The sequence below is a fragment of the Leptopilina boulardi genome, unplaced genomic scaffold (genome assembly GCF_019393585.1).
Source record: "Leptopilina boulardi isolate dan_hultmark-lab unplaced genomic scaffold, ZJU_Lbou_2.1 LbouV2_214, whole genome shotgun sequence".
NCBI lineage: Eukaryota > Metazoa > Arthropoda > Insecta > Hymenoptera > Figitidae > Leptopilina > Leptopilina boulardi.
The window spans coordinates 4,735,697-4,749,100 of NW_026137768.1; the positions used below are offsets into that span (position 1 = coordinate 4,735,697).

General features: G+C 26.3%; 5 protein-coding genes across 6 annotated transcripts in view; 3 read left to right on the forward strand and 2 right to left on the reverse strand.

Moving 5' to 3' along the window:
- The window catches only part of LOC127279214 (uncharacterized), a 138,271-nt gene extending 137,329 nt beyond the window's left edge, over window positions 1-942 (reverse strand). Inside the window, exon 1 of the mRNA XM_051301446.1 lies at window positions 444-942. The gene's annotated coding sequence lies outside the window, so the exon portion shown is untranslated. The remainder of the gene's footprint in view (window positions 1-443) is intronic.
- Window positions 943-1,104: 162 nt separating this feature from the next.
- On the forward strand, window positions 1,105-2,892 carry LOC127279206 (epimerase family protein SDR39U1). The gene is made up of 5 exons (XM_051301434.1): window positions 1,105-1,228; window positions 1,326-1,432; window positions 1,588-1,858; window positions 1,933-2,312; window positions 2,605-2,892. Exons 1-5 carry the CDS (start codon window positions 1,204-1,206, stop codon window positions 2,728-2,730), a joined length of 909 nt encoding a protein of 302 aa, XP_051157391.1. The 5' UTR covers window positions 1,105-1,203; the 3' UTR covers window positions 2,731-2,892.
- Window positions 2,893-2,933: 41 nt separating this feature from the next.
- Window positions 2,934-3,807, reverse strand: LOC127279245 (uncharacterized). Its single transcript, XM_051301483.1, has 2 exons — window positions 3,663-3,807; window positions 2,934-3,601 (listed from the first exon to the last, which is right to left on the reverse strand). Exons 1-2 carry the CDS (start codon window positions 3,754-3,756, stop codon window positions 2,934-2,936), a joined length of 762 nt encoding a protein of 253 aa, XP_051157440.1. The 5' UTR covers window positions 3,757-3,807.
- Window positions 3,808-4,094: 287 nt separating this feature from the next.
- LOC127279210 (autophagy-related protein 101) lies at window positions 4,095-7,689 on the forward strand. The gene is made up of 3 exons (XM_051301439.1): window positions 4,095-4,518; window positions 5,924-6,600; window positions 7,012-7,689. Exon 2 carries the CDS (start codon window positions 5,932-5,934, stop codon window positions 6,586-6,588), a length of 657 nt encoding a protein of 218 aa, XP_051157396.1. The 5' UTR covers window positions 4,095-4,518; window positions 5,924-5,931; the 3' UTR covers window positions 6,589-6,600; window positions 7,012-7,689.
- A 3,968-nt stretch (window positions 7,690-11,657) lies between these two features.
- The window catches only part of LOC127279202 (prolactin-releasing peptide receptor-like), a 44,770-nt gene continuing 43,023 nt past the window's right edge, over window positions 11,658-13,404 (forward strand). The window contains exon 1 of one of the 2 annotated variants that reach the window (XM_051301430.1): window positions 11,658-13,222. In XM_051301430.1, the coding sequence (XP_051157387.1) occupies window positions 12,290-13,222 (933 nt within the window). In that variant the 5' untranslated portion in view covers window positions 11,658-12,289. The remainder of the gene's footprint in view (window positions 13,223-13,404) is intronic. The other variant, XM_051301429.1, reaches the window with a different exon arrangement.

The window sequence follows — 13,404 nt, forward strand, 5'->3', positions numbered from 1 at the left end:
CAAATAACATATTCATAAAAAAAAACTGAAATTTTAATTTTTAATGTTTTGAGAATACTGAATGAATGTTGAATACATTTTTTACAATACCTATTTTTATTTAGTTTTGTTATATATTTTTTAGTTAAAACCTGTAAAATAATTTTAGAAATCTTATTTACTTTATCAATCCCTTATGAATGGAAAAATAAAAAAAAAAACATAGTACAATTTATATGCCCCAACTATAAAATCAATTACAAAATGTTTCATCTCATATAAATATGTAATTTATAAAATTTCTTGTTATTATAATGTTCTAATTATAGAAAAAGAATAAAATAAATAAACTGTGTAGTAGAATTGTTTAGATTTCTTATTATGATGTTTTTAAAATAAAAATAAATGATATAATAGTAACACTAAAAACTGACATAAAAAAGTTAGAAATAAATATGACTTACCGAACGCGGATTCCCATGCCGTCTGGAATTTTGGCCTACGTCTTTACCTCGATATTAATAAGGTGCAAAATTTTATGTAGAACACACAAATGCGCGACATTTAGCAAATCACATAAACGCACCACGTGTTTACAACCGAGAGCAAAGTACTTACAACAAATAACTCGCAAGTATACTGTTTTTAAATGAAACAAATTCTAATTTTAGGACTATTACCATCAATAATCAAATTTCAAGGTCACTATAATCTACAAACTGATAAATATTTTCAATCATTAAAAAAAGCATAAGTTTATAGAATATCCCGGCACCCGGTACAATAATAACTCTATAAATGACGCGCTATCGATGAATATAAAAAATTATTCACATCGAGAAAAAGCAATTGAATTTAAACCACTTTTTGATTTATATTTGCAATAGTTAATTGGAATATTTTTATACACGCACTGCTTCTACTACTTTACAAATAAAATACGTTAAAACAGAAAATTTCCCACCAGATTCACTACTGGACAACTAAACTCCAGGGTTGAGTAGATAGAAACTCGAGTAAGATAAGGCGAAACATCCGAAATATGACATGTAACACTTCCTAAGATTAAAGGTACTTTTACACTAGAGAGAAAAAGTGTCAGAAAATTGCTATATGAATGAACCTTTAACTTTCAAGCAGACGATAATTTGTTCAATTGTAAATGTAAACATTACTAAAATAAGTCAATGTATTATACTGAATTAAAGTAATACAAATAATAAAATGGCCTTAAAACACGTTGTAATTGGTAAATAAATATGTATTTAAAATTTCTAAATAGTATCCAAAAGAAATTATTAACAAATTTAAAATCTATGAATCATCTAAAATATATGATTTTTCAGGTGGTGGAACCGGCTGGATTGGATCGTGTTTAGTTTCTGCCTTACAAAGTCAAGGAGTAAAAACAACAATTATTTCACGAATGCCTGGTCCGTCTAGAATATCTTGGGTAAAAAAATATAAATATTACAAATTTTACATTATCTCAATTATTAAGACAAATACAATTTTAAATTTGTAAGAAAGTTTTTTTTAACAAATTCGCGCTATTTATTAATTGTTTTAATTCAGTTTACTTGAATTTAATTTCACAAATTTTTAAAGCACGATTTAGAAAAAAAAGGACTCCCTGAAGATGTTTCCGATGTGATAAATGTTGCTGGTCAAAATATTCTCGACTTTACACAAAAATGGACTCCGGGATATAAACAAAATGTCTGCAATAGCCGAATTGAAACCACAAAAGCATTAGCAAAAGCTGTTATTTCTACTAATGTTAAAAGTTTTATTACTATTTCTGGTGTCGCTTATTATCCTACAAATGAAAAAGAATATAATGAGGAAGATAAATGCGATCCATATGATTTTTTATCAAGTAAGAAAAAATTTTTTTTAAATATTTTCTTTGAGAAAGGAATAAAATTAAAAATATATTTTTTTTTGTTATAGAATTGTGTCACAGTTGGGAAGCTGCTGCCAAACTTCCCGAGGATTGCAAAACTCGAAATGTAATTATAAGATCTGGAGTTGTTTTAGGAAGAACAGGAGGTATGATACAACAAATGATCTTTCCTTTCTTTTTTTGTGTCGGCGGAATCATGGGAAGTGGAAAACAATACATGCCTTGGATTCATATTCAAGATCTTGTCAGTTTATTTCAACATGCAATAGACAATGAAAATATAAATGGAATTTTAAATGGCGTTGCTCCTCAAATTATTACAAATCAAGAATTTACAAAGGAATTTTCATCGGCTTTGGGGGTACCAGCATTTATTCCACTTCCTTCTATGGCAGTAAATTTGCTTTTTGGACAAGAACGTGCGAAAGTAAGTTCATTAACATTTCTCATGGAAAATTGATGAAGCTGAAGTACGCAACGTTTATGATAAACGATTTTTAAAGAAATATTTATTTAAAATGAAAAATTCTATAACTTTTTGCCTAAAAAATATTTCTGGTAGTTTTCATTAATCAAAAAATTATTTTAAAAAATATTTTTTAGGCAAGGAATTGCAGAATTTTTTATTTTAAAAATTATTTCTTTAAAAGTCGTTTATAATAAATGTTGCGTACTTCAGCTTCGTGAAAATTGAAATTTACTTAAAATAAAAATTTCAGATTGTTCTAGAGGGTCAAAAAGTCATTCCTAAGAGAGTGCTCGAATCAAAATTCAAATACAAATTTCCTGATATTCAAAGTGCTTGTAAAAATTTTGCAGTATTACGCTATTCGGAACCGTTTTAAGAAGGTATTCATTAATTGTAGTAATATTTATTTATTCAAATTTAAAAACAATATGTAGAACGTAAAATTTGAGACATAATATCAATATTGTGTGCTTTAATTATTATATTTTTTAAATGTATATGTTACTGTTAATAATAACTTTTTATTACAAAAAACTCATTTGTATACAGTAAATTTAATGAAAAAGAATATTTCAGATATTATCTTCTAGGAACTGAATTTCTACGTCTCATATGCGAAAGGTGAATATTTTGAAAGTTGTCAGTATCATAGGGTTGTTTATTCCAAAATATTTTGGTTAATTTTTTGCTGTCATCTCCTAACAACGGACTACTTTGATGCTGATGAACAGGTACATTTAAATTTAATTTTCTATGATTCTTTAAAAATATCTCTTTCAAATTATCATTATGATTACATTTTTGAAGTAACGTTTGTAAATACTGTTCAGATTCTGTGATATTTAAAAAATTATTTTCTAAACATTCAGTTTTATTTAAATTAAGAAAAAAATTTATATCTCTTTTAATATTTTGAACTTCATCACGACTTAATCCCTGCGTGCCAATGAATACAACTTTACCATTTCGTGGTAGTATAAATAGTCCCATATTCTGAGATACACCAACATGACGTATATCGCTTAATTTACTTTTGAAAAAATACTTAACTGAATTTTTACTAAATAATTTATCATGCCAGGAGTTTTTAGAAAAAATTACTAAATTTTCTTTTCTATCCAATGTTAATTCTTCCCAATCACCAAATGCTTCAAGACCAAAAATAATTTCTCCCAAAATAAATGTCATTAATAAAAATAATCCATTTGTTATGCAATGACAGATAATTGTAGAAATAATTATCGTTACTGAAATATTTAAAGAAAATTAATTTTTTTTTATAACCAAAAAATGATAAATTTCTCTTACAGATAAAAAACATCCAAAATGTAATTCTCGGTTTTCGACTAAAGTAAAATTTATTGCTCTCGATTTTCAAATATGGTTTTGTCAAAGAAATCATATTTAATTTAGAATTTTCGATTGATAACTAAAAAATTTATCTACATATGAAAATAACGATTCAATTTTAATATATAAATGAAGTCAGAAATTTTAAGTCTTAAGTAACTATCTTCATTGATTAGAAATTTAATTTATTTTCCAATACAAAAATAATTTATAATACAGGAGTAAAAAACCTTATTACTTTATTTTATTTTAAAATTATGACTTATTTTGGGTCCGCTAATCAAAAAGTGACGCGAATTTTATTTTTTTTTGTCATTTTAAAATTCGCGCCTCTATTTGATTTGTGGATCAAAAAAAAACCACTGCGCAGATGTGATCTGTACGCGTTCTAACACGCGCACGTGATTTTAGAGTTTTTTAAATATAGTTTTTATTCAATATATCTATATGATTGAAATAATTAACGCACTGAAATGTAACGAACAATTTTAGTGTGCGCATTCGCATAGTATAAATCGTAAACTGCATTTTGTATTGACTGCACAATACATATGCATAATAATATATATAGCTGTCATCTTTCTCAAAACAAACCCCTTTCCAAAATGGCGCCGAACGGGTGCCCAGCTGTTGTTTACCTAAAGATGTTTGTCGCGTTATTGCGCGTGAAGTAGAGTTTTTTGTTTTTAAAAACAGTGGAAATTAATGTGTGTATGAATTGAAAAAAAGATGGAAACTATATGTGAACAAAATCAACGACACAAATAGAAGTCAAGTGCAAATTGTGTGATCATTCAATTGGATAAATGAAAAAGTAAGTATTATAATAAATATAAAAAAGATTGAATAATGGAGCAAATTTTTTTATTTACATAAACAATGACGGCTACTGGAATTTAATGTTTTTAATGAAATTTTTATTGAAATATTAAATTATTAACAATTAACTGAAATTTTAACACTAGGTAAAAGATGATTTTCAGAAAAAAAAAGTGTATACATTACTGTTATAAGGAATATAATACTGAATTATTATTTGTTATGTATTTATTCCTTATTAGAGTATTTTCCTCATTATATGTTATGTAAAATAAAAAAATCAAGGTTATTAATCATTATGATGCAAATCCGGGGCAACAGTCAATTAACTTTTTAAAGTCATTCTCTCCTTTTAAAAAAAAATCAGAGTTTAATCTACTTTCTTGTCTCTTATCTTCGGGTAAATTGAAAAACTTGTTTATAATTATTTCTAAAAAATGAATATCGTTGTTTGCTTTGTCAATTCATGTTTTTTTTTCAATGTGATTTTGAGGTTAGGATTTTGACAAACTTCTTTGAGGGAAATGTATATGTATATATGTATGTTTTTGTTTCTTCTAATCCAGTGAAGTTATATATTTTCTATGTTTTTACATATATTTGAAAGTAAATAGAGCAAAAATGATTAATTTACAATTAGTTTTCCTAGTTTAGTGACTTGACCTCCTTTTACATTTTTAAGAAGCTAATGGTTGATGCATACAATTGTATAATTTGAAATATCAAACTCTACTTTATTATTTTCTTTTAAAATAAATTAATTAAATAAATAAATAATAATAATAAATTAAATTAATATAATTAATTGAGGAGTAAATTTTCAAAATCTGATAAATCCATTTTTCAAAAAAATGGAGATAAATATAAATTTAATATTTTAAGGACCTCACAAATCTTCCTGTCGCTGTTAAATTTAAGAAAAAAAATTTGTTAACAACGAATTTTCAATTCAAAAACTTTTGGACATAACCAAGATGAGTTATAATTTTTATGTTTTTTATTAGAAAAAATTACCAATACCTGTAAATCATTCAATTATGATAAAGTTTAATTAAAAACAGAACGTCTTGAATATAAAAACATTGTTATAGAATTAAACTATTACAAATTTTATATTTTAAAAGTAATTTAATTATGTGAGGAGTTATGTGAGAAAAGTCATTTGTTTCAATTTCTCGAAATAAGAAAAATCAAGTTTTATTTTTTGTAAACTGTATTAATGTTAACGAAACAAATCAATTTTTTTAATACAATCTTCATCGATTAGAAAAGAATTTATTTTTCAAGAAAAATATTGTTAAATTTAATTTTTTTATTAATCCAATATTCAGAAATATTTTTGTTAATGATGGTTTATTAAAAATGAAAAATAAAACTTAAATATAATAATATATTTACAGACGTCATCATGAATGCAAGAACGCAGTTATTTGAACTCAGTATGGAGGGTCGCCAAGTGGATGAGGCAGTAGCAAGTATTTTTCACAATGTTCTCTTTCACCGGAGTTTGGGAAAATTCAAATATAAACAGGAAGGCAGCTACTCTGTAGGCACTGTTGGTTATCAAGATGTTGACTGTGATTTTATAGACTTTACATATGTCTGCTGTTCGTCAGTTCATCTCGATCAAACATTAAAACGTGAAATTTCTGGTTTCTCGGAAGCACTACGATCGACAGATAGTCCTGGATCGGGTCAAATTTCACTTGAATTTTTTCAAAAGAAAAAAAATCGTTGGCCCTTTCAACCAGAATGTATTCCATGGGAAGTGTGGACAGTGCGTTTGGAATTAATAAAATTGTCCACAGAACATGAACGACAAATTTGTCGTGAAAAAGTTGGTGATTTACTTACAGACAAAATTTTATATATTACAGAAGTAATGAATCGACACGATTATCTCCCAAAAATGCCAAACCAGGCTGAATTAGACTTAATTTTCGATACATCGTATCCCGATATTCAACCGTATCTTTTTAAATTGTCTTTTACAACTTCAGGACCATCGAGCACGACAATGGGCAACACAATGAAAAAACTTATTAAGGAAACTCTGTCCATGTAGTTTATAAAGCACGTATGTTTTTCTGATTTAGTTCCAAGAAATATTTTTTTTTTCTTCTAGTGCAAATTTAATATTTTTTTTTTATTTCATTTCGTTTCTGTAAATGTAAAACTGTAATTAAATTATTCAATATATTTCTTAACTCGAAAAAGCAAATGTTTAAAGAAATAATATTTTTCTAAATTTAAAATCACTTTTTGTAATTTATATTCTTTAAATTATGTATTAAAATTTTTTTATGATAAACTATAAATAAGAGATTGATTTTCCAAAAATACTTCTAAAAATTGTATATAATTATTAAATTGCAAAAGTTAATTTAATTACAGTTTTTTTGTTATATTTTATCGACAAATTAAAATTGTACTTATTAACATTATTAAGAGTTTTTTGTTATAATGCATTACAATTTTTTTTTTTCAGTGACACTAATTGATTTTCGTTTAAAAAGCGTTTAATCAAATTCAATATACATATAGGTATATATATATAATTCTTGCACTTAAAAGTGAAATAAATTGACTCCGCAGCTACATCTACGATATTTTAGATTGATTGATTGTATAGTACAAATGAATGTGAAGATTTCTTGCACTTGAGTGCACATTTATACACGGTATAAAGTGTGAAGAAACTTAGTCTTAATATTTACATTGGTCTGCCTTGCGTCGCTTCAAGGAATATAAAGTGCGAACGAGAGTAGCTCTCTTCAATGGAGAGATCTAATTATAACAAGAAACGATCAAATACACTCGTTTTAAAAAAAAAAAATAACTTACGAAATCTTGTTCGTCGTGAAATTTTCATAGTATCCGTTTAATTATAAAAAAAACAATTTACAGCGTCTTTCAAAAAAAAAAAAAAAAAATTCTCGGAATATAGCGTAACACATCAAGAATAGCCATTTTACTATAATAATAATAAAAAAAAAAAAAACAGCTTCTATCTTCGACCATAAGGTCATGACGAATTTGTCCAGTCTTTAGCATGTAGTGATGAACACTGTAAACATTATACACGCCTTACACAAGAGTACATAAACCACGGTTTTTCTATCATAGAGTGACTGTTATTTATTGGACGAGTGATGCTAAATAATTATTAATCAATTTTTAATAATATTTTATTTTGTTAAGTAGTGAATTAATATTTTTTTTTTTAAATGCTATTCATTTCCTTTTAGAAATGAATTGTATGTCGTATATATATATATTAGGTGTAAAATGTTGAATAGTATCGTTGAACAAATTGTAAATAAATTTTATTAAATAGAAGATTTTCAATTAAATATTTTTATCATATGTTTTCATTTTAAGATTACTATCACTTGTTTTTAAGAAACTTTAAAGATTTTTTTTTTTTTTTAAAGATATAATTAGAATTTAATTTTGGTTTAAAATGTTATACACAGACGAGTGACAGTCATTAATTAAATTTAATTTATTTAATTATTAGGTACTATTCAACGCACCGTACAATTGTAAAAAGTGAATAGTTTGTGAAATATATTTACGATGACAAAGAATGAAATCTATATATATATATATACACACATATACATATACAAAAAAAATAAATTTTAACGGATATATATATATATATATGTATAATATACATAAAGAAATAGACGTATACGTTGCTTACTACGTTATTTGAAAGATTGTATACATAGTGAACAAAATTGATTCGCGTACCGATAATAATTGATTACTTATCGTTAATAAATTACTGTATTTTATAAACTGAAGTTTTTTCAATTAAAAAAAAAACCCTTTTTTTATATAAACACAGGCTTTTTTCAAAAAAAAAAAATTATATTTTAAGATGCACCTGAAATTAAATTAATCTTAAAATAAGATTCATTTTATTAAACTATTTATTATTTCTTAAATTTAATAATAGCCACAAGCTTCAAATGTTCCACCTGACCCAAAGCTTGCATGAAAATTTTCAGCCAGATTTGTTAACTAAAATTTTTTTTGGTCGCCATTTTGTAGCCGCCATTTTGAATTTTTTATTTTCGACCAAAAATTCGTATTCAGCGACCCCAAAAACATACAATACGATAATGTTTTGTTTTTTAAAACAAAAAATTTTTTTTTTTTGAACATTTATGTCACGAAAACTTTATCTTTACTGAACAGTGAAGGGGTTAATAATAATTAAAAATAAGTATCCATTTAAAGATAATAAATGAATTAAAAAAAAATTTTTTTTATCTTCGAGACATTTTTGATAGAAATTTTTCTATATTTATATATCATATTAATTTTTCGTTAAAGTGATTTTTCTTGTCTTTAGAAAAATAAAGTTGAGTATTGCATTTTCATTGGGAATAAAAATAGAATTTGGGGCGCAATCAAGTATGTGTGATGTAAAATTCCTTACGTTCTTGTTCGTTATATTAGTTCGCATGGTATAGTCGGGAGTATAAATGCAAATTCCAAATATAGGCCTAAATTAAGGGGTTATTATATAAAATTTCATATTAAATTCACGTCATTTATTTTTTAAACAATTTTAAAAATCTTTTTTCCAATAAAATAGTTCCATTGAAACTTTTCCTTTAATGAATATTTTATATCTAAAAATTAGTGTTCGTATAGCATATATGTAATTAAAAATAAGTAACTTTTTATTAAAGTATTGATAAAATTTGTTACTATCTATAGCCAATTTTATAAAATACATATGGAAGATAATATCATCCAACACGATTTTTGACCCACAAAAAAATCAAACATTTTCGAAAAAAGTGACAAGAAAACTTTTAAAAATTATTAATATTTTATAAAACTTGATATCTGGGTGTTTTCGTGGTCGCTGATTATTAAATTGATGGGAGTTTTACAAAATTCAAAATGGCGGATCCAATATGGCGGTCAAAAAGAAAAAATCCGTCATTTTGGAAATCTGACATTACATTCGTCATCTACGACCCCAAAACCCCCTAGACACCAAGTTTTATGAAAAATTAATAACTTTTTTAAATTTTAACCGCCATATTGGATCCGCCATTTTGAATTTTGAAAATCTGACATCAGATTCGTCATCAACGACCCCAAAATCACCTAGACACCAAGTTTTATGAAAAATTAATAACTTTTTTAAATTTTAACCGCCATATTGGATCCGCCATTTTGAATTTTGAAAATCTGACATCAGATTCGTCATCAGCGACCCCAAAAACCCCCAGACACCAAGTTTTATAAAAAATTAATAACTTTTTAAATTTTTTACCGTCTAATTGAATCCGCCATTTTGAATTTTGAAAATCTGACATCAGATTCGTCATCAGCGATCCCGAAAACTCTCAGATTACCAAATTTGATAAAATATTAATAATTTTTAAAAGATATCTTGTCACTTTTCATTTACCCAGATAGCACAACAATTTGCCACAATTTTGCAGCAAGTTGGCAATGCCAAATTGCAAGTTTGCATTGCCAACTTGCTGCCAAACTGTGGCAAATATCGATATGTCTAGCCTTTTTAAATTTTGCAGTGCAAACTTGCTGCAAAAAAGCTGAATGAGTTTTTCGCAGAATTTCAAAAACAATTTGCTGAAAAATGACACGGACAATTTTCTAAAATTTGAAAATGCAATTTTTTGGAAAATAAAATTTTTAAGTTTCCTTGAAAGTTATTTTTTCTTAATTTCTGTACTATAAAAATAATTAAATCGTATGAAAAAAAAGGGACTAAAAAGAAAACAATTTTTTCTCGAAATAACGCTTAAAAAATTTATTTTTAAATTTTAATATAATTTGCGTTTTAAATTCTACTAATACACTTTTCATAAAATTTTAATAAAAAGTTTACTTTTTTTTAATTTTAAGTTTAAATTTTATATTAGAAATATTAAACGAAACACATAGCTCTTAGGGAATTATAATCTGTTTATAGTTTGTTTAATTTTATGTAATATAACTTAAATTTAAATTTAAAAAAAAATAAATTTTTAAAGCGTTATTTCTAAAAAAAAATTGTTTTCTTTTTACTTCCTTCTTTCCTACGATTTAATTATTTTTATAGTACAGAAATTTAAAAAAATAACTTTCAAGGAAACTTAAAAATTTTATTTTCCAAAAAATTGCATTTTCAAATTTCAGAAAATTTTCCGTGTCATTTTTCAGCAAATTGTTTTTGAAATTCTACCGATAACTCATTCAGCTTTTTTGCAGCGATTTTGCAGCAAGTTGGCAATGCAAACTTGCTGCAAAATTGTGGCAAATTGTTGTAATATCTGGGTAGGGGTTGTTTTCACCCCTAAAAAATCACAAACGACTTGATCTAGCAAAACAGCCATACACGGGTATTTCTTTTTTAGTCCAAATTTCCGAAAATGTTTTCATTTTTTTGTGGGTAAAAAAAAAGTTTAATTTTGACGATTTAATAGATTATTAATTAAAATATCATGCGTCACTTGTGGAGAGTTTAAGTTTATATTCTCTATTGTTTTGTAAAAATTTGTAATTTAAAGAAAATGTCTATTTTCCATATAGATCTATTAATATTAAAAATACTTTAATTATCTCATAAATTCTTATACAAATTTTATTTCTAATTCATCGGAATAAAATTAGAATATATATGTTGAAAAGACGCACAATTACATTTAATGCCTCCCCTTAATTACATCTAATTGTAAAGAATAAATTTTCATGTATAATATTACATTCTTTAATCCACTTTATTTTTCTCCTCAATTGCTATAAATATCAATTTGAAAGAAAGTTTGTATAAATAGTAATCACATAGTCAATTACACATTTGATTGATATATGTTTACTTTTTGTCTCTTTTTCGTGGTGATTTTCTTAACTATATAGTGATATTGCTTCATTTGGAGTTGATCTCTCATTTTCTAACATATATATATATATTTATATCTCTCTTAGAGCTTTATTCGAGGGATTTATTAAATGATTTCACACAGATATCAAGCAACAGAAAAGCTCTATATAGTTGTGTGAGCGAGAATCGACAGAATTGATGTTTTACTCATGGTGCCTATTGGCAAGTGACGCCTGCGCGAGCAATCCTCACAACTATATAGTTTTCTGTTAAACTTCCGAAAATCAGTCGCGGTCTGATATCAGCGCGCTTCAGACGAACCTCTTTCACCGGAAACGAGAGAAAAGGAAACACAAGCCCTTTGGCAACGAAAACATTTTTTTCTTCTCCAAAAAAAAAAAAAAGAAGAAAATTAATTTTTAAAAACATTTCAAATTTGTCCAATTTTATTTACAAAATTTGCCTTAATTGTTATTTTGCCAAAAAAAGACCAAACATAGTGATTAATTTTAATTAAAAATAAATGCTAAAGAATTATGGTGCCAATTGAATAATTTTCGTTGAATAAAATGAGTATTAAAAGAATCAAGCAATTATCAGAAATTATATGAGAAGCTGTAAAAACATCTGTTAAACTCACCGCATATATAGAGAAAGAGCTTCGACTTTTCAACAGGTGTCCAAGCGGATCGATGATTTACGGATCTTAACTTTACAACGTTTTTGAAATACATAATTTTTATTTCCCTTGAAGAAGAAAAACTAGAATACTTTTATTTTTAAAAAAACTTATAAAAAAAAACTCAACGTAATTTGTGAGGAAATAAAATTCGTCATGAAATTTGGCAATTTTCTTTGACCCTCATTACAAATTAATTCAAATACTGATTTTTTTTAATTGATCATGAGTTACGCGGAATTAACAGATTACTTTAATGCAACCTTCAATGAAACCGAAGAAATCACATCAAAAATTCAAGTGCAAATAACATTCTACATTTTTTATGGTTCGATATTTTTACTTGGAATTTGTGGAAATGCACTTGTTTGTTTTGTTGTAATGAGAAATAAACAAATGCATACGGTGACAAATTTTCTCATTACAAATTTGGCGCTAAGCGATATTCTTTTGTGTGTATTGGCAGTGCCATTTACTCCGCTCTATACATTTTTGGGTGCATGGATTTTTGGTGCGACATTGTGTCGCTTGGTACCTTATGCACAAGGTGTGAGTGTCTACATAAGTACCTTCACTCTAACAAGCATTGCAATTGATCGTTTTCTTGTTATTTTATATCCATTTCGTCCGAGAATGAAAATTCAAGTATGCCAAATGATAATTGTTGGAATTTGGTTTGTTGCACTTGGACTAACATTGCCATATGGATTATATCGAAAAATGGATAGAAGTGAAAATTTGTGTGAAGAAATATGGCCAAATGAACATTTTAGAAGAGTATTTAGCACAATTACAACTGTTTTACAATTTGTTGTGCCATTTTGCGTTATTACATTGTGCTATATTTTTGTGTCGATTAAACTTAATTCAAGAATTAGAATGAGACCAGGATGCAATGCAAGTCGAAGGGAGGAAGCCGATAGAGAGAGAAAAAGAAGAACTAATAGAATGCTTATTGCAATGGTTGCCATATTTGGAATATCTTGGCTTCCTTTGAATCTTATTAATGTAATAGAGGACTTTTACTCAAATGCCAATGATTGGCCACCATTTAAATTTTGCTTTTTTCTTGCACACAGCATTGCCATGAGTTCAACATGCTACAATCCCTTTCTTTATGCCTGGCTTAATGAAAATTTTCGAAAAGAATTCAAACAGGTTCGAAATTTCGAATTATTAATAATAAATAACAATGAGAAAAAATTGAATCAACAGTATTTCTGCTAAAAAAAAATTATTGATTCAAAATCATATGCTATCTATTAATTTTACAAATTCCATAGGCCAGAATCAATTTTTATGCCTTTAGCAAAAATACTATTGATTCAATAGCATATTTT

Coding starts and splice junctions, on each gene's coding strand:
- LOC127279210 (XM_051301439.1), top strand. CDS start 5,932: ATGAATGCAAGAACGCAGTTATTTGAACTCAGTATGGAGGGTCGCCAA.
- LOC127279206 (XM_051301434.1), top strand. CDS start 1,204: ATGGCCTTAAAACACGTTGTAATTG. Junction 1,433..1,587: donor GTCCGTCTAGAATATCTTGG/GTAAAAAAATAT, acceptor AAATTTTTAAAG/CACGATTTAGAAAAAAAAGG. Junction 1,859..1,932: donor TCCATATGATTTTTTATCAA/GTAAGAAAAAAT, acceptor TTTTTGTTATAG/AATTGTGTCACAGTTGGGAA.
- LOC127279245 (XM_051301483.1), bottom strand. CDS start 3,756: ATGATTTCTTTGACAAAACCATATTTGAAAATCGAGAGCAATAAATTT. Junction 3,602..3,662: donor ATTTTGGATGTTTTTTATCT/GTAAGAGAAATT, acceptor TAAATATTTCAG/TAACGATAATTATTTCTACA.